Genomic DNA, 21,759 nt, shown 5'->3' with positions numbered 1-21,759 from the left:
AGCGATGATTTATAGTCATAATTAATTTATACACATGAGAAAAAAGTAATTATGGCATTGTGTAAACGAATGCGCCCGCGCAGTTAGATAATATTAATTAAATTCGTTTTTTTTTTTTTTTTTTTGTCAGTTTGTACTACATTACGATGTCTGTAACAGAATTTTATTTATTGTGGCAAATACAATAATCTGAAAAGTCGGCATTTATCAAAACAACTTGTAACTTAGTTACCTGACGTTGCCTAATTAATACGCGGATCTAATTACCTAATGATAAACTTAACAGATAAACGTCAACATCAAGCAGCAAATACACAAATATTGATCATTGATTATAAACTTGTGGCTACGCATTGATCTATGTCTCGCGGTATGTATAGCGAAGCGATCAAATTCTCCCTTGCAATTACATGATTTCAAAAACCGACATTGAATAATATATATAATCTTTTATTTACCTGTATAGTACATTTATATTTTAATATAAATAAAAGATTTTAATAATTTAATTTACCTAATATAAAAAGGATAACTAAGAAATAAGGGAAGTTAAAAAAAATTAAATTAAAAATAAAATAGCACATATCGGTTTGGATATATTCATCCCCTCTCCTTCCGTCCCAAGTAACACGCTCGAAGGATCGAGACTATGCATGCAAGGTGCATCAATAGTGGGTACTCTTTGCTGAGCTACGTGCATTGATCCGTTTGTCTCTTGATGCTTTCAGTGAGCGGGAGGACGGGGACCGGCGGTGCGCCCCTTTACGGGCGCCTGGTGGCCGAGGAGCCCATGCCCTCCGCGGTATGCGGTGGTGCCGGTGCCGCGGGCGGCGGGGCTGCCGGCGGGGTCCCGCAGGAGACCCCCTCGGACATTCACGCCATGCAGGCCAGGATACCCCACAGGTTTCGCGATCCAGCGACGGCGCCCCTCAGGAAACTCAGCGTCGACCTCATCAAGACCTACAAACACATCAACGAGGTAAGGCCCCCTTTATATGTGCTATCAATCTTTTATCTTTTTAACTTATTTTAATTTCATCCTCCATAGTAAATTACTATTTGTGTTTTACTGAAAAATTTGGACCTAAATATTACTAAAGGACACATGTCGAAAGAAATTAAAACTCCATATTTTAGACTTAGATTTTACTTGTGTGTACAGACACACACACGCAGTACTCACATTATTATATATTATATTAATTATCGTCAGGAATTTTGTGGCAACGCCATAATTTTTTCGAGAAAAGCATTCAAAGTGGCAAAGAGAGATAGAGAAAGACATACCGGGATATTTCGTTGATTTATATCAAGATGCTGTTGTTATTTCATTTATTATCCTATACAGACGAAATATAACTGTGGAAAGTTTCCGGAGTTAAAAGCGACTCTTTATCGCCCAAATACCAAGTTCTTATATCGACCAAGCATAGAGATCGAGGTATCCGAAAATAAAGTTACAGAAAATAAAATTACCACGTGCATTGTTTGTTCTCGGTTACTCCCACGCTTTGTGCGAGATGTGATAGATGTGCGCATCTATATCTGGATTATGAGAAAATAGTCTATATCGGAATTTATCGTATGGACCGATTACGAAAGAAGGAAAATCAAGAAGAAAGCTTAGAATGTTCGACATACTTTCGACATTTATAACACCTCCGATAATGAAATATGTAGTTTACTATGTACAATTTATAATATAATACAAAATATATGGCAGATAATCAAATCAGTATCTAAAAATCAAATTAATTTTGATTTAAAAGTTATTAACATAAATTTATTATGTAAATGTTAGAAATAATTATTTTTATCTTTTCTTTTTCATATATTGAAATTCACGTTACTTTTATCAATAAATAACAATATATAAAAAAAAAATCGAGAAGCGATCAGCAATGCCTTGCAATTTGTAAATAATTTAATTTGGTTGTATTTCGATATCTCGTATTCGTAGGCTTTTTAATCAATTACTCGGCGATTATCGAACTTATAAATAATACTGCAATAAAAGAAATCAAAAGTTAAGATTTTGATTTTTCAAACAAATCAACTACTAAAGCTCATTTATCTGATATCGGAACAATCATAAAGCGATTATACGAGCGATAATTATGTGGTAAGTGTAGGGAAAAAAGTGAATGAATCGTGAAATCACGATAGCCTGGGAACTTCCGTCCCTCACGACTGTCACAGCTGATTGGACAATTATGGCATCAGGGATGACGTCAACGATAATGTAAACGTATCTCTCGGAAATGCATAGGACAAAGGTGGGATCGCGAGTTGGCGGAAAGTCGCGACACCCACGCGCAAAAGAAACGAAATATGTATGTATATAGTTCAGGAGGATGCTTCTTGGATCGCCCCTTCGTGAGTGTATAACGTGGGAGGAACACAAGCCTTATATGAAAAGCTGTTACCACAGCCTCTTACCACATCGCAGATGGCATTTTAGTTTTTAACATAATCAGTAGTGATCGGTGCTTAAATTTTTTCTTTCTTTCTTTCTTTTTTTTTTTGAAGTTTTTAGATAAATTTTAAAGATTTGTATTTTTATTTATACAAGTACACTATAAATTTATACAACAATGATTTATTCAACACAATTATTCCTCACGATCGAAAGTCTATTAAATATTTATCTTTCTGCATAAAAATATGAATTTTTTACATATAATTTTACACGAATATGTAGTACAAAAAAACAATAGTTTGTTGATCTCTAGAACTTTTGAATCACTCAAGTTCTTCAAGATTTCCTTGAATAATATTCGAAATAATTTGAATTATATGTAGTAATAAATTTAACGCTATAATGACAAAAATTCGGACAGAAATTCTTCAATACATTGTTTGGTAATTAAAATACAATTACCGAGAGCCTTTATTATTCGGCAAAGTTTTTCAATTAATTTATTCGATAATTATATACATACGTCAATTGGGATCGACACGATTGACACGAGCGACATTTCCGTGTTCCCGAAGGACAAATTATCGGCGATCGAAGTATGTGGGCGCGTGTACATTCCAAGCTGATAAGATGCGCGGCGTGCTGTTGCGTCAAACCGTGGCATTTTATCAAGGAAACAACGTCGACGCGCTATCAATCGTCAGATGATTCCCGGCGCGGCACCGCGATTCTATTTATCCATAACGATCGATCGAGCACAATCGAAGAGCAATAAAGCTCTCGAGGGGCCTTGCTATATTTAATGGATCGACAGCGATACGTAATTATACGGAATGCCCGGAGAGTCCGCATTGTCGTCGTGACTTCGGTCCCTTCGCGTTGTCAATTCTTTGAATTCTTTACGATTCTTACGATAAAAATCATTCGCCCGTACAATTTGATATGGCGTGAGACGGACAAATGCGTCCATCGGAGAAAAAGGCCATTTTCCGAAATTACTAAAAGCGTTTCGAAAATGCGAACAGTAAGTAACGTCAAATACTCTATTTTACTTTACCTTATTGCAGCAGTTTCAGTAATTTCGAAAAGTGGTGGAAACCCTCGCGATTTTTGACAGATTATTCTATTGTATCGGTGAAGAAGGCATATTTCTAAAGCGAAACATGCCACGTGAGCTCTTTCTACTACAAAATTGTATACTTTTATATTCAAATTATTTATTTTTTGTGATTATATTTCATGTTAAAGAGAATTAGAAAAGCTTAAAATATCTCATTTTTAATCATACAATATACATAATACTGATTATTAATAATAAACTAGTATAACATTTTAAAAGTTTGTATCTCGTGATCGTTTGATCGATCGACTCAATGGATCGAGAATTCTGTCAAAAACTCGACTCCCAAAGAGATTCGCACTTGGTAATGCAAGTGGTCGAAGCCATTAACATATCCAGAGTGGTAACTGGTAAGCGATAAGAAGGCCAAAAAGAGAGAGGTAGACATGAAGAAAGGAGAAAGAAAGAAGGAAGGAAGAAAAAGAAGAAGAAGCAGAAGCGCGTGCCTTTTGAGGAGAAGAGGGAAGGAGGGGAGGGGGTGAGCCGGGGCCTGCGGAGTACGCGGAGGCTGTAGCTCGTTGAGTGCATTCCAGTGGTATGAGGTCCATCGACGTCGGAATCCTGCATATCCATGGATGCAGGTCGACTAGCTATGCGCTTAGGTGCCAACCGTGCCGACTCCGTGCCGGTCCGTAACGGTGCGGTCTCTCTCTCTCTCTCTCTCTCTCTCTCTCTCTCTCTCTCTCTCTCTCTCTCTCTCTCTCTCTCTCTCTCTCTCTCTCTCTCTCTCTCTCTCTCTCTCTCTCTCTCTCTCTCTCTCTCTCTCTCTTTCTCTCTTTCTCTCTCTCTCTCTCTCTCTCTCTCTCTCTCTCTCTCTATCTATCTATCTATCTCTCGAGCGGCCGCCGTCGCACCGATTATTCGCGGAATCGTAAGTTCCCGGGAAAAGGAGCGCGTCAGACCGGATATTACCTCCGGAGGAAAATCCGAGTCTTATCTCGTCGCGGTCGCGCTTATCGTCGCGCTCTCGTTCACGATTTATCGTAACGCCTTGGAGAATTCACGTTTATAAAGAGGAATCTTCAAGTGATATACATATTTCAATTCACACATATATATATATATATATATATATATATATCAAATTTTTATCTAAAATGTTTCGATAAAAAAATGATATTATATAATAGTAAATACCGGTAGGTGTCACCACAAATTAAAAAAAAGAAAAAGATCGAGATTGATTGGTAATTGCCATGGTAATTTTGCCGTTAATTTGACCACAAATTACACAAAGCGGGTTAATGCGTCGTAAACCTGTTGCATGTTTCAACGTTGTAATTTTTATAACGGCGTTGAAGTATACGATATATATGTGATAATAATGGATTTAGGTTAACATTACAGATTCCAATCTATACACTGAACACGAAATAATAAAGGGCTTACTGCTAGACGCGCGACATCGATAAAATGCAACGATTCACGCACCCTAACATTATATTTCAAATCGCTGAATATTTCATACAGTTATTTTCAGTCAACGCCACGGTCATATCATGAAAAATATTTACGATCGCTATGCATTAACGCGATATTTAGTATTAAATACAGAGCATGCATCATTAAGGAACGCAAACGGAATTTTTCCTCGCCACATCGTAATAAGCATAACGAGACGAAGAGCAATTTCTGTTCCCTTAGAAATGAAAAATCACAGGGTTATTAATATTTTCTTATTTAGCTAATAATCGAACATAAGAATGATAGTGATTTTTTTCTTGTTCTCTTAAACATTATTATTTATAAATTTTTTGGTTAATTAAAAAAAAATTATTTTGTCTTTACAGAAAATTTTGATGATGCCCCTTTTCATATAATTGAATTCTGAATATTTTTACAAGTAGAAATGTGAGATATCAAAATCTTGTGTTGAGAAAAATTATCGAAATGTTTTTTGACGTTATATATATTTTTTTCTCAAAGTCAAAATTATTCCTTGTGATCGACAACGTATGCAATATTGCGCGACACGTGGCGCGCAACGTGGAACACATCTCGAGTCCAAAAGCCAATAAAATCAATTCGCGCGTCGGAAAACAATGGACAAGGGCGCGAAATATTTAACATATATACGAGAGAAACGCTGTCTGTCTCTCTGTATAGTGTAGACACTTTGTTTCGGCGAGTTTGCGAAATCGAAGCGGCGGCCGCGAAGTGTTACTCGTATATGTTGCGAGACAGACGCGAAAAAGGACGAGGAAAAGATGCGGCAAGAAAAATAGTCGGAGAGTTCACTTTTCTCTCCCCCTGCCCCCCCCCCCTCTCTCTCTCTCTTTCTCTCTCTCTCTTCGCTAAGTCTTCGGAATCAGCCGATATCTTTCAACGAAGGGCACGGGGTGCGCCGCCACTCCCTAAAAGTTCATAGTCTTTCTTCAGAATCTATAATATCGTCTCCTTCGAAAAGTCACCGGGGAAAATTTGAGCGAGCCACTTTCGCGAAATGATATTTCCAGTTCTGCTATCGATCGCGCGCTAATTCCGGCGTGTTATCGTCGTTGAATATTACGACTTCGGCAATTATTACATACATCGGCGAAGTTATTATGACATTGTATATATAAGTATATATAAGTGTATATATATATTATACATTATAGTCATTTATTCTGATTTTGACAAAGAGAGGGATGTGAAACTAAAATGTTGCCCAAATCAATATATAAATCTCATGTTGAAATTATAATTCATTAAGTTACAAATATTTATTATATCAGTTATTTTTTGAAATATCACATAAATGGATTTATAAAATCACTTGATATAATTAGCATTTTATCTTTGTATGTTTAATATCTTGATTGTGTTATTAATTATAATAATTCGAGAACATTCTTGAAGCGATAGCTTTTAATATATTTATTGTTTTCGAATCACGTATATATTAAGATTCTTTCTCAAGAGAATGCTTATATAAAGAGTTTTCTCATTAAAATCTCATTAAAACTAACATAACGTGGAACATTTATCGTGTAAGTAAGTTTGCGATTTTCGGCTCGCAAACGAGGCAATAAGTCTGCATTATATTCGCAATATTTTGGATTTTACTCAGTCGAGTCGTAGTGTGGAATCAGGCAGCGGTGTCGGTTAAATTTAAATTCAAACGGTGTTTAAATTTGAAATTAAATCGGTTGCAGCCTGACCTGAGGGTCGAGGGTCGAAAGTGCAACCACCGCGCGTCCTTTCGGTGCGTTCGTTCACGACTTCTTTTCTGTCGTACGATAACGGACTCGTATCGAATGTACATCTGGTGTACCTGAAGACATACTTAGCTTTTAATTGTTGTAAAAATAAATTTATATTTTTGTAAAGCATAAAAGTGTAAATAATTAAAAATAAAGATTTAACCGAACAAAATTTACAGAATTTAATTTTAAAATAATCTAAAAAAATTATATAAAGAAAATTAAAAAAAATAACTTCAACTCTCTTTTGAAGATAAACATGTCCAACATTTGTAAGAGAAATATACAATATACATTTTTTTCCGAGAAAAGAATTCATCAGTTGATCCGCGCACGTTTTTATCTGACGTCGTGTAATAATCAACATCGTGTTACGCGACTCTTATAAGCGAGAATTTTACGGCGGGACCGTAAGTCACGTTAAGTTGAGGAAGGCAACGAGGAATCGAATCTCATCGCTCGAAGCGCTCGTCACAAGTCAGAATAGCTTTGCGAATAATTAAAGACGACCCAGATGCCATCCGCTCATTCCGCGTATACGTACGTAAGGACCCGTGCACACTGGAGATGCCGCTTGAGTGGAAACACTTCGGAATTCAATGTAGTTGCGCTGACGAGAAAACCTCGCCGATGATAATTGTTGATTCTAATTAAAAGATTTTACATCTAGAAAGGGTTTAATGAACGAATCCGGCTATTTTTAGCTAATTTAAGAAGAAAAAGACTAATCTTGTCATTCAAACGTATTTTTATTTTTGTGCATCTTGCATTGAAAAACACATTAGGAAACAATACAGACTCTGTTTAATGCGTCGCGTAATATAATGATGCATGTTATGATGTGCGAGACAGGGTTGGCGGAGACCATCTTAAGGCACTTTCTTAACTTGTCTACGAAATCCTTGGCGATGGTTTAGCCTGTTTCGCGCGTGCGCGCCATAATGCGAAAGAAATATTCAAGGACGAAGGAAGAAAGACGCAAGAATCGAATTGAGGCTGCGCGAGATTAGCAGAGAAGCCTCCGCGAATTAACGGTCGCGGGTTTTTCCACCCTTTCCAGCAGTCGTAACTAGCCGCTTCTCCCTGTCGGGTATTTTCGTAAAAAATCGATCGTGTAACATCGAGTTCTTTCTGTCTCTTTTCATAACCATAGTAAGATAAAATGCTAATTTGAGATTTTAAGCTAAGCATTGATACAAATATTATTGAATTGTTAAACTAAAACGATTGTACATTTTTTTATCTTAAATAATTCGATCAAGTTATGTTTGATAAAAAATTTTCGAATGAAATATCTAGTTTTCAAAATCGTGCGTGTTGAATTTATTTTGACAGGGATAAATGGACCGTATTTAAAAGAGATAGCTTTCTTTTTCTTAAATTATTTTTAATTATTTTTTCAAATAAATAGATTATTTAAGGCACTTAAAAATATATAAAAATGATTGAAATAAAAATTTGTTGTTTTACAAAATTAAATATTTCACATAGTTTAGCATGATACGAAACGTGGTTAAAATCGTATAAAAAACGAAGCTAAGCTATACGGTATAATAACTGACTTAAATAGAGCGAAAAGAGAATCGAAAATTTTTGCAATTTCTCCAGCAGTCGCGGTTGAGCGATCACTCATTTAAAGAGAACAATGCAATTCGCTTATCTGTCTTAATTCATTAAATATCATTCTTTTTTTCTGTACCTCAAATAATCTTCAACAACAATTATATCGAAATTTCAATATGTATCTGTTTTTATCTGTCGATTCATATACTTTATTATATTTCACGTGTTTTCCATAATATCCATGTAAAAAATAGAAAGTTTTTGAAAAAAATAACACTTTGAAATAATTATCACACATCTCCACATTTTTTATGCCACAATAAATGATGAAAAAAGTTAAATATATAAAAAAAATGTATTGTTATATAAAATTAAAAAAATGTATAATTATATACTTTATAGATATATATTACATATACTTATATAATCAATCATAAACGATTGATAAAAGAAGAAACTGAAATTTTCGAGGCACTTTTTCTCAAGTAATTTGTGAAAAAATAAATGGAAAGAAAAAAAAAAAACGAAAAATTCTGTAGAATCAAACATATAGATATAATCGCAATTGCATTATTTAAAGTGAAACGAGAGAAAATGAGGGAAAGGGAGGGAGTGAAAGATGACAGAGTGACAAGTGATTTGCGAGAGGTGACGAGAACCTGCGCGCACGTGAAATACGGTGTAAATAGGTTAGATATAAGAGAATAAAATCTCACTCTAATGTCCGTCTCTCGATGAGCTTGATGTGCAGCTAAGCGTTACGCTTTATGCGTGCTTCGGCGAGAAACGCGGGCGGGAGAAAAGAGCGAACAACCGCTTCTTTTCGAGCGGGTGAGGACGATAGAGCCGGAGGAGGGGAGGGGGAGGGAGGTAGTCTTACGTTTGCCTCCTTGTTTTGTGTCGCCCGTCCGTGAAAGTCCGCCCTGATTTTACTCGAACTGAAATCTCGCCGAATCTCTCTGTCAAATTCGCGACACGGCGGCTTCGTTCGCCACAAAGGGATAACGATAGTTGCCGGCCGTTTGAATTCTATCTTTTTGGGCCGACCCGGGCCTTGTCGTCCTTGAAACTTCGATCTACTGCTCCTCGGAATCGTTCAACGTCGATGATCGAAAAACGAAGGGTCGATGGAGCTTTTCGAGGATTCTTCCGTAGAACCGAACTTTGTAAAAGATGTAGTACGAGAAACGATCATTTCTCTTAATATTTCTATATTTAGTATGATTTTCATGTATCTAATGATTGTCTTAAAATAGAGCTTGTCTCTCGCAGTTTTGCTAAAAATAAAAAATGTCAGTATCGAAGTATTGTATATTGATTGTGAACTTTATATATAAGTTTTATAATCATGTGTAAAACTTGCACTTTGATTACATCTATTATAGTATAATTGCTTGTAATTTTTTTTACATTTTTAATTTAAATCCTCTCACATATATTCTAATTTTAATAAGAAAATTTACAAAAAGTAATGAAATTTTTTCCACATATATAAAAGGCTCTTTAAAAAATATAAAAAAAAATATCTAAAATCTATTAAAATCATTTATTCATATCGGTAAGAACAGATAAAACAGCGTTAGCGAATGATCCCTCTTTTTCAATATTGCTCATAAAATCTCGACAGCGTCTAATTTTGAAATTTCTCGAAATATCGAGAGTGCTGTTAGATTATCGGAATATCGGGCGGTTAACCCGAAATCCATGTATCGGAAAAAAACGAGTAAAGGCCACTCGAGATCGTGTGCGATTTCGATTTCTTTTTACGTGGAGTACAAGTCTATCCGCCGTTACTAATTAGAGACGATAGGCGAGTTTATAATTTTTTTTTTTTTTTTTTTTTTTTCTTTTTCGAGGATGCGCCGCGGGGTCAATGGCGCGCACGTTGCCTCGCGGTATAAATCATACAGCTGGGTGCGACCGCGGAGAAAGAAGAGGAGGAATAGGACACGAGAAAAAGGGGAGAGACGAGAGCTCTAATTTATCACACCCGCGCTTTGATAAATTAATGCCTGTCTGTGCGATTTTTGAAATCCATTCGGAAACAAGAAGAGCGCGAATCGCGCACGTCCCTCACGAAAACGCTAATTATCTATAATTTTTCTATAAGCCCATTCCGATCTCGTCGATAATTTCGTTCTCGAGCGGATTTGTCTCTTTCTCTTTGTCCGTTTCTCTATCTCTTTCTTCTCGATCGGCTCTCTGTCGTCTGTGCCGAAACTTTCCGTTGACCGTTGCTCGAGCTCGGTGACTCAGAAACGATGTCGCAGGTACGACCTAATGCTTTTCTGCACCCTGCACGTTACAAGTGATCTAGAAGCCAAGGTCACAGCCTCGATTTGTTCAAGAAATATTCTTGACCTCGCAGAAATATATATATATATATACTCATTTTAAAAAAGACTTCTAAAAATATTAAATAGATTTTTATCGTGCACGCAATGTATTTACTTTTTTTTCAGACACATTTTGTTTAAAACCCTATTTTAATTACATAATGTATAGAATCGAAGATAAAATCTGAAAGACAATTTTGGATATTTTGTACACGTAAAAAGTATGACACAAAAAATCTACAATATTGATTGATTAACAAATTTTCGAAATCAAGAAAATTCTTTTGTACAAATTTTTTTGTGAATAAATTGTTGAGAACTTTTTTTTGGATTTGAATAAAATTGTGCTAAAAAATATTAATATTTACTTTTGAAATATCGTAAAAACTGCAGAATAAAATGATATTTGATGAAGAAAATTTTAATTTACCAGCGTAACCTATTTATTAAATGATTATTTGTGTATACTTTATAATTTTTTACGATTAAAAAAAAACAAGATTGTCCGTAAATAGTTAGATTTTGTCATTCCTCTATCCTCGTGTTTGTCGATCATTGTATGTATCGCGTGCGACATCGGTCAGACTATGACTTCTACGACTGTCTGTTTTGAAGCGAGAGAGGGAAGAAGTGGCACGTCGAGACGTTCCGGAAGGTCGCGAAACGGCCGCCGCCGCCGTTGGCTTTCTCACTCGTTTCGTCTGTCACTTCATTCATGACTCGGCTGGTAGTCCTGATCACGTTTCTTCTGTCTCTACCTCGTTCCTTCTCATCGGCTTCTTATTTCTTCAGGGTCGGAGCGATGTACGAAGTCGACAGGCGACCGTTCCGGACCTCGTTCTGTTAATCCTTTTATAGAATCGGAAAAATATATGAATCTGATATTTGTCTATAAAATTTTTTGCATTGTGCAATAATGAAAAATGACTAATTTATATATACATACATAGAATTATAACATAGAATTTGAAAGAGAAAATGAGAAGATATATATATATATATATATTAGTAAATTTTTTATTGTTAATTTATTTTAAATGTAATAAAAATAATCAAATATATTCGCGAAAAATAAAAGCATTTGTCTGAGCTTTAAGAGCAGAAAACTATTAGCTTGAAAAGAAAATAATTATTACAATTTTTCAATTTTTGATATTATATATTTTAGTAAATAAATTTGGTTAAATAGTCTCTGTTTCAAAGCAATGGAATGTTGAATGAGTGAAAACTATGGTTTAGTAAAAACTCAATTTTTTTGGGCCGGTATTCATAGTCCGTTCTTATATGTAAGATCATCTTAAATCATGTTTTTAATCGACTTAAGACTTACGTTCAACCAATCAGTGTACCGAATAGAATTTTAAGACTTTACTTAAGACGAGCTTGAATATAACAATGGACTATGAATAATGTCGGCCCTAGATATCTTTTTTAGAAAAAAGGTTAAAAAATCTAAATTTTACCTGAATGCCTAAAGAAAAATCACTTTTCTTATTGTTATCGTGTATTCTCATTGTAATACAACAAAAGACCCAAATATTTTGAATTAGATTTCTTCTTTCGGGTCTTTTTCTTATCTGTCTACCTGATTGTCTTTTCTAATCATCTTCTATCTCATTCCTTCTTTCTCCTTTCTTTCGTTTCTTTTTTTCCCACCCTTTTCTTTCATTTTTCTTTTTCTTTGCATTCCAAGTCTTGTACGGCCTTCGTTTCAGCGAGATATTCATAACGGCTTTCAATGACATAGCGTTCCTTCGTCTTCTTTCTCTTTCTCAAGAACATCCTCCTTCGACAGTTTAAAAAAAATATTCTATCGTTCCCGCAACGTTAATTTGCGCTACGGATGCCCACCTTTACGACAATATCAAAAAAGAAAATGAATACGTATAATAGTTTTATTCATAATCTGACATTATTTAGAATTACAAGTTTGATGTAATTTGAAAATTGGAAAATAAAACATTTCAGTTCGCAATCTGTTACAAATAATGTCACAAAAAAACATGATCGCGTTTTACAACATGTCCATGGATAGACTCCTTACAGAATTTATCTGGGACGAAACATTGAAAAAAAAAAAGATCTGATATATGTATTATTGACACATTACGCATCATATAATATTACATTTGCGTAAATTGTATAAATTCTAATAGTATATATCTTGAAAAAATATTATTTATCGATATGTATCTATATATTTAATATTCCTTTCTTCTCTTGGTTTTTTAATCCTTAAGTGAAAACACCGAGCGCTATGTATCAATAACGTGTGTTAAATAGTGTTTAGACATTTTTAACGCAGTTTCATTCACGCAATGCAGACAAAATTATGATAAAACAGGGCGGAAAAGCGGCGCGTGCGGAATGTAAAGCTAACTGTCGTGCGTGACGTCGTCCGCGTCGGAATTTATGTCGACTCGTCATCATCCAGTCAGCTGACGATGTGATCGCGTTTATACGCTCCTCGGCAAGTTTACCATGTATGTACGTGTCTTCTAACATGTGTGGCATGAACGACGGCTGTATTGCCGAACGCGATTTATAAATAACTCATCGAGATTTTCCCTTTTTACGAACAATAATTGCGTACGCGAAAGCGGAAGTTTATTAAGCGGAAAAGTTCGGGAAAATTCCGTTTTGTTCGGAAAGAGATTTATAGCAAGCCTGTCCCATTAAAGGAACGATGTCGCTTATTAACGTGTGACTCAATAATAGGAATGACGTTGATGTCTAGTAATGAACCATTTATGTGTATGTATAATTCCAAAGTTTTTTTTTTTTTTTTTTTTTTTTTTTTTTTTTTTTTTATATAGAAAAATTGTATTTTTTTTTATATATTATTCTATTTTTCTAAAATAATTTTTATTGAAAATTTAATTGTTTTTAAAAAATCGCTTCTAATTGTTTTTTTTTTTTTAATGAGAAATTTGGAAGAAATATTGTGCTTCTTACAACTTACTTAGTTTTACATTAGCTGTATAGACATTTTTAATTTTATTTAAAATTCTAAGTCTTTCTGTAATATACTTAAAATGTTATTTTTATTTCTTTACATATGAATACTTTATTCATATTCAGAGCGTAGCGTTTACGCTTCAAGTATAAATTTTGTTGAGAAAATAAAAGGATACTAAAGGATTATTCGTGCCATTAATATACGTCGCAATTAATTTCTCCCAAGCAGGAAAATCCTTGCGAGATAATTTAATCCGACTTTGTATTTTTCAAGACGTTTTGTTTCAACGGATCTTTTAAAATTTCACGATGTGAAAATCGACTTATTGTTAGAGAGATTTATTCATAACATGAACGCGAAAAATCAGCGATACCGAGTGGATCCTCGAAGAGAAATAAAAAAATCGTTATTCTTCTTCCAAGGATCGATTGTAAAGACCTGTATAACTTTCTTTCGATTTTAATTCTTACGGTACTCTCGATCTAATCCGCTCTCGACAAATCAAACCCGTTAGTCGAGAATGACGTATATACATGAGGACGGCAATCGTCCGCACTCATGCTCTGACGTTTCTTCCCACAGGAAGAGGTTTCAGTGAAGTGCGTATATAGAGCGCCCTGCTTGTGTCAATTCTTATGGTAGATTTCGCGATTCGAAATCGATTTCCTTCATTTCTTTTTTTTTGGCGGTATCTCTTTTTCCTTTTCTCTCATCCGGTGGTCCTGGGCTGCTTTCGATGAAGCTAATGAACGTACCGCGTATGGGGACGGTCTCGTGCACTCGCGCATAGCAACAGAAACGAGAGAGAGGGCGACCATGCGCGAAGAAGGATGACGCGAGACAGGAAAAAAGACAGGAAGGCAGAAACTAGAGGTGCCAATCGTATAAAGCTTATTTTCCCTTCATTTTTTAGCTTCCTTTAACGTCAAATTATGATATATATTTTTTTCTCAATATGTATTATAATCATTATCTTATACAATGTCCAAAAAAAATTTAAACAAGAAGGTACATTAACTACATCGAAATATAAATCTGTGAAACATCAATAAATTTAATTATTAAATGTATACTTAAATAACATTTTTTCTGTACGTATTAAGAAAAGGAAAAATGTGTGATAAGGGCTCGCTTCATTTATTGCCACGTGTGTTCTGTTCTATTATTTTTCTATATAATGTATTATTATAAAATATTGTACAAGTTTTTTTTTTGTATAAAATTATTTTCTACAATCACGAATTTTCACTCATATTTATATGCAAATTATTAAAAATTATACGTATTCGGGCGTATATTTTGATTAATAGCATCAATTTTTTTTCTTAATAAAAATTTGATTGCCCGTTTTTTTGATTTTATATAAAGTTATTATTTTCTAAAACTAATTATAGTTTTCTTAATTTGTAATATTATATAATATTGTACATTTTTCGTCTTGCTTTTGAATTAGCATGGTGTTAAAGTTTGTGTAAATAAATTTTCGGTATTCTATAGAGATATCCGTCCCTGACTATACATTTATCTTTCTCGCTGCGGCATCGGATTGCTATAGTCAAGCAAGGAAGGAGAAGAAAAGAGAGAACACTAGGAGCGAAAAAGAGCAAAGCTCCAGTGGTCGGAGAGGATGGAAGGGTAGGTCGTCATCACCTGGTGACGGTGTTCTCCGATGATGTTGCTGACGACGCGACGGTGACAGGCACGACGGGAGATGGCGGGAGAAAAGACGACAATGAAATCTGTAGGCTTGCTTCGACAAATTTCGCGTTGTCTATACCGGTTTTCGCCGGTCCCACACGCGAATGAAACCGAATCGAAAGATGATGATTCGATTCGGTTGACACGTGCCCGCCTTTTACCCGGAGTTACGGCATGAATGGTCCAAGTACGAATGACAGTAAGACACACTTGGCCCGATCAAATAATAAATTATGATTCTTCGGCTGTTTTTTTTTCGGATCTCGCATGATTCTGATTGAAACGAGCACAATGAAGTTTCCATGAGTTTTAATTAGAAATCTAATTGATACGCGTGTAAGAGATGATCGCGAAACTTAATTCTTGCTTGGTTCTCTCTTTCCGAAATAAAGATATGAATTAATGTACAAGGTTTTTATGCAGTCTTATAAAACTCGTCGTCCTCGACTGCGGTAGGTCAAGAGTCACGTGACTTTCGTAATATCGCGAATGATAAATCCCTCTCCTCGGATCGGGTTTGGACTATTTCCCAATGGCGGGTGAAAAAGTTTAACCGAAAAATCATGTCTTAAGAATACGACGAGAATATAGAAGTTCCGCGCGATTAACCCATATTGTGGCGCGAAATGAGGTCACGCTCCTTAGAAGAGTCGCGCCTATGACTAATGGAAGTGTTAACGGGGCGTATAATGTAGATGCTTTATAAACATACAAATACAAACAGCGAATGTTTCGCTCGAGAACTTGCACGTAGAGGCAGAGCGAGGAAGTTTGTCGTCTGATTCCGCGCGAATACCGACTTCATCCCCCGAGTAGAACTGCCATAAATTAAATAAAAAAAAATTATGCCATTCCTACAGATGCGAATATTTCTAATATTTTAATTCTCAAACTCTAGAGTACATAAAAACGAATAAATCTTATTTGAAAATCTTACGAAAAAGAGAGATTTCCGTTTTTTTTTTATCAGCAAAAAACGAATTTTGCCTCGCTCTTGATAAATTAAAAAGACTTAGAAATTTTATTTTAAATAATCATATTTGTAAATTTTTGACAGAAGTAATAAGCATTTTCTTTAAAATCGTGAAGATAAAATTAATTTTTATCTTATATTTTTGTGGGAGGATTCAATAAAAACTAAGAAATATGATTTCTTAAAAAAATATTTAATTTTTTCTGAGTAAAAAAAAAAAAAAAAATGTAATTGATATTTTAAAAAATATAACTCTTCGACATATTCAACTAAAATAATTTATTTAAGATGTTTTATTAGCACAGGAAAACTGTCACATAATAAATTACTGTTAAAAAATCTTGCAAATTTTTTTTTTATACGAGTCTTGACAAGCAAACTAATGATTACGCCGTTGAAAACTTGCGCGTTGATTTATCGCACATCAAAAATAAATAGTTTTTAGCGTTCTTTGCATTAATACGTTCTTGTAGAACTTTCTACGTTGCAGCGCAAGACATTTAAATTATTTGAATGTGTTTCTTCCGTTTTGCGACAAGTAACAACGGAGATTTTCGTCTGGTCTATTCCTTTTATAAATTGAGCTGACACGCAGCCGAGAAGTCAAAAATAAGCGCTCCGTCGTTGGGGCGATTCGCTTCCGGGAAGTGTAGAAGAGAACCCCGGCATCGAGAGTTCATTAGCCGCGTCGTGACGGCGGCGGCACCGAGTACCCCTCGTATACTTCTTCGACGGTACACACAATCGATGCCGAAATAGAGTAACTAGACGCCGATACAGCGCTGACCATCACCGTGTCGATGACCTGGGTGGTGGAGGCGTGCCAGCAGTGGAACAACCACCTCGATCCTGCCCGATCCGCGAGAAGGGGCCTTCTCGCCCCCTTCCTCCCTCATGTCGATTTCTCTCATCCCCGGCTTTCTTCCAAAAATTTCTCACGGCACGGTCGACCGAGCAAGAATCCGGGAATGTCGTCCTCGTCGTCGTCGTCGTCGTCGTCGTCGTCGTCGTCGTTGTCATCGACGGACTCTTCGAGTCGAGTTCCTCTCAAGTTGCTTTCAAACGGCATGGTTTTCACGTGGTCGCGGGCATATCGATTCCCGGACGAGGCGGCAGATCGGATTCTGCGCCCTTTTCCCTTTCGCTTCCCTTCCCGTTCACCCCCGCTTTGCGCCTTCCATCCTCTCGTCGCGCGCCATCCTTCCACCTTCCTCGTAGACGAGGGATATTTACGGCGAATATGACGCTTTTTAGGAGGAGAGCGAGAGGACACATAGAGAGAAAGAGAGAAAGAAAGAGAGACGGATAATCGTGACGGCATTTTGACTAGGGCGTGCTTTACAGGCACGAATAAGGTGATATAACTGCGGATTTATATACGTCGTGAAAAATATAAGCGATCGATCGGACGCGCGTTCTCTCTCCTCGTTCTCGTGGAACATCATGGAACCTAAATTCCTACCTGTGCGAATATAACTTCGGGACGTGTACTTCGTTATGTATAAAATTCCATTCGGCCTGATTGATAATTAACATAAATAAACTTTCGGACCAATCGGTCAATTGTTCGAATTTTGATTATAAACATTATATCAATAAACATGCTAATTACGCGAATTACACTTTGATAAGAGTTATGATCCCATTTTACGATTCAATAACGCACAAAACAGTTGCCTGATAAATATTATAGCGTTTTAATAATAAATAACATAAAAGAATTAACATTGATCAAAAATAAAGAAAAATAAATAGACAAATATTACACAATAATGTGATTTAATAATGGCAATATGTATAAAATATAGACTGTTATATTTATAAAATTATTTAATTTATTACGATAATTTGAATATTTTTGTTTCTACACATTGGATGCCTTTGCATAGAATTTTTATAAATCTAATTTTTATACATCGGAAATATCAACAATTGCTTATATATCAATTTCTTTTGCAGGTTTACTATGCGAAGAAGAAGAGAAGAGCACAGCAGATGCAAGGAGAGGATGGCTCGCATAAAAAGGAGAGGAAACTCTACAACGACGGCTGGGACGATGATAATCACGATTATATTATCAAGAATGGGGAAAAGTTCCTCGATCGATACGAGATCGATTCATTAATAGGTAAGAGGAAAAAAAGAAAATTGCTTTTTTTTTTATCGCGCAAACAATAGTAGAATAATTATTGTGTAAATTATTACGTGAACGCGATATCATGAGATATTTTTTAATGATGTAAATCAATAATTTCTTCTCTTAGATTCCGTATAATATCTGCTAGATATAAATCTATTGTAATATACTCTCTTCGTTTTTAACAATTATATACTACTCGGTAAAGATATTTTAATTGTTTATTCTGCATAGAGTTTTCTCATATATTATTTTTTGTTTACAGGTAAAGGCAGTTTTGGCCAAGTAGTGAAAGCGTTTGATCACGAAGAGCAGACGCAAGTGGCAATAAAAATCATCAAGAACAAGAAGCCTTTTCTAAATCAAGCGCAAATCGAAGTTAGGCTATTGGAAATGATGAACAGAGCGGATACTGACAACAAGTATTATATAGGTATATACACGAGAAATATGCATTGTATTTTACATACAAGTGTGAAAGATACGTTCAAATACGCACGATGCTAATATTTTCTTCTTATTTTGATTACAGTTAAACTGAAGAGGCATTTTATGTGGCGGAATCACTTATGTCTGGTATTCGAGCTGCTGTCGTATAATCTATATGACCTACTTAGAAATACGAATTTCCGAGGAGTGTCATTAAATCTGACAAGAAAGTTTGCACAGCAACTGTGTACTGCCCTCTTGTTCCTGTCTACACCGGAATTGAACATCATTCACTGTGATCTGAAACCCGAAAACATCCTTTTATGCAATCCCAAACGAAGTGCGATAAAGATAGTCGACTTCGGTAGTTCGTGTCAACTTGGACAAAGAGTGGGTATCTTATAAGATGTTAATTACCTCGCTCGTGTTCTTCGAGTCGCTCTTCGATCCGTATCTTATTTGCTTCTTCTTTTTTTTCGTGTTTTGCAGATATACCAGTATATTCAGTCTAGGTTCTACAGATCACCGGAAGTTCTATTAGGAATACCTTATGACCTCGCGATAGATATGTGGAGTCTGGGATGTATTTTAGTAGAAATGCACACAGGAGAACCTTTATTTAGTGGGGCCAATGAGGTAATAATAAAATAATTCTATCGTTATGCATGTCTTTTTAATCGCTTTCTTCAAATCCATAGCTCTCGATAATTTTCATTCATAGCACGAGACGCTACTGGAGTTTATAGCCATGTTAAGAATATATTCGTGCAATGGCAAATGACTCATTTAAAAGTACACATATATTGTTGCAAACAAGATAAAATCTTCGTTTAACACAGTATAAAGATTCTTGGCATAATTTGCAGGTCGATCAAATGAACAAAATCGTAGAAGTACTAGGAATGCCGCCGAAACATATATTGGACCAAGCGCACAAAGCGCGGAAGTACTTTGACAAAGTCCCCACGGATGGCTCATACGTGCTGAAAAAGTCGAAAGACGGTAAAAAATACAAACCTCCCGGCACGAGGCGCTTACATGATATTTTAGGTGTTGAGAACGGCGGCCCTGGCGGTAGAAGGATAGGGGAACCCGGTCACTCGATGTCCGATTATCTCAAGTTCAAAGACCTAATTGTACGAATGTTGGACTTCGATCCGAAGACGAGGGTAACGCCGTATTACGCGCTCCAACACAACTTCTTCAAGAGGACGGCCGATGAGGGGACCAACACGAATGTCGCTGCTGCCAATAGCGCGAGCACGAGTCCGGCAGTGGTGTCGATGAGCCAGGATCACGGTGAGTCGTTGACTATCGCGCGGCATCGTTCGATTTCGCCGAATCATTGTGTAACATAGAGGAGAGAAGTAATCCGATTACGCATTTGTGTGCTTCACATCTGAGTTTCTTCGAAACTCTGGCAGGTTTTCAACGTTATTATATCGCGTTTCTCTTACTCTCCATATATTCCGCGTATGGTATTTTCGATTCGAACAACATAGATTATTTCTACTAAATGTGTTAAAGTTGAAAACATGTCAGATTTGCATTATGTCACGATAACTGTACGTTAAACGATTAATTGCAGCGAGAAACATGATCTTACTATCGAAGTATGGCTCTATGTCGCTTGATTTCATTCATCATTCATTATTAATATCATACTTAATTGCCTGATGATACATTTAATCCGCAGTTTTTTCTGAGTCGGCCTTTTCAATAAACGCAAACGCCGATACAGAAAGAAAATTTACCATTTTTAACTGCCCATTATCGGTAGATAATTTTGTAAAATGCAATAAAAAGATGTAATAATAGTAAAATAAAAATATAATAATTGTAATAAAAAGAGGCAGATATCTGAAAAAGAAAATAATATCTAACTGCAATCACAGTTCTGTTCAGGCTGCAATAAAGTCTTTTGACAGTTGCTTACAGGAATTTTCACCGTTCTTGCAAACGATTAAAAGACAGAAAAATGACAAACGTTTGATTACTACGTGGCTAACGATACCTCTGCTGTTATTGACCATTTCTGAATAATTGAGCACAAGGTAGATATAAACAAAAACTCAGGACGGACAGTGGTATTTATATTGAGAGTTTAGGAAGGTTTTGATTTGTGCAGAAAATAAATTATCCATCCTATATATCTATATATATTATTTCTTATATGAAATGAGATATTCTTAGCATTCTTTTTGAAAATTAGACTAATCAACGAATAATTACTTAGTATATTAGGCAATTATAACGGATACGTGTGAATGAACGACGATAATTTTTCTCAGATACAATTTCACGATTGATTCTTCCCTCTATTCCTCTTTTTTTTTTTTTTTTATTTTTTTATTTTTTTTTATTTTGTTAATAATACATCTTTTATTTTCTGCGCAAACTAAACGATACTTGTTGTTGCCCGTAGATATGATGGGGGGACAATACGTGGCTCGATGACTGTCGTATCCGCGGGGCGGCGACGACCTGTCCTAGGCCCCAACCCTAATCTTACTTACTAACATAAGTAAGTTCTGTCTAACAAACAATCCTACACATACACACACATACACACGCACACACGCACATACACACAATACACTTACAGACACACACGCTAAAAGATTAACGATGTCCCTAATAATGATATCTTGGCCTCGGATGTATTGCGCGAAGCCTTTGCTTGCTTGAAAAGATATTATTCCCTCTGAGAGACACGGATTGACATTATTCTGTAGCCCGTGTCTTCTTTAATTTATTAACACAATGTATTTAATACAACTTATATAGTGTTCACTATACGAGGTCGATCATTCGTTATTATATAAAACTCCTTTTTTTGATGACAATATCTTAGAACATATAAGGACAAAATAATAAAAGGATAAAAAAAACGTCGTGTGACTGCTGGAATATGTTTCTTTTTTTTTTTATTTAAAAAAT

At 35.6% G+C, this 21,759-nt stretch overlaps 1 protein-coding gene across 3 annotated transcripts in view; it reads left to right on the top strand.

Annotated features, from left to right (window-relative positions):
• Mnb (minibrain) overlaps positions 1 to 21,759 on the top strand; it is a 75,104-nt gene that overhangs the window by 48,976 nt on the left and 4,369 nt on the right. For all 3 annotated transcript variants that reach the window (XM_072897778.1, XM_072897777.1, XM_072897779.1), the window contains exons 3-8: positions 729 to 979; positions 18,213 to 18,381; positions 18,656 to 18,823; positions 18,923 to 19,209; positions 19,309 to 19,455; positions 19,686 to 20,118. In XM_072897778.1, the coding sequence (XP_072753879.1) occupies positions 729 to 979; positions 18,213 to 18,381; positions 18,656 to 18,823; positions 18,923 to 19,209; positions 19,309 to 19,455; positions 19,686 to 20,118 (1,455 nt within the window). The remainder of the gene's footprint in view (positions 1 to 728; positions 980 to 18,212; positions 18,382 to 18,655; positions 18,824 to 18,922; positions 19,210 to 19,308; positions 19,456 to 19,685; positions 20,119 to 21,759) is intronic.

The sequence above is a fragment of the Anoplolepis gracilipes genome, chromosome 8, assembly GCF_047496725.1.
Source record: "Anoplolepis gracilipes chromosome 8, ASM4749672v1, whole genome shotgun sequence".
NCBI classification, from domain to species: domain Eukaryota; kingdom Metazoa; phylum Arthropoda; class Insecta; order Hymenoptera; family Formicidae; genus Anoplolepis; species Anoplolepis gracilipes.
This window is presented reverse-complemented; position numbering and strand designations above follow the sequence as displayed.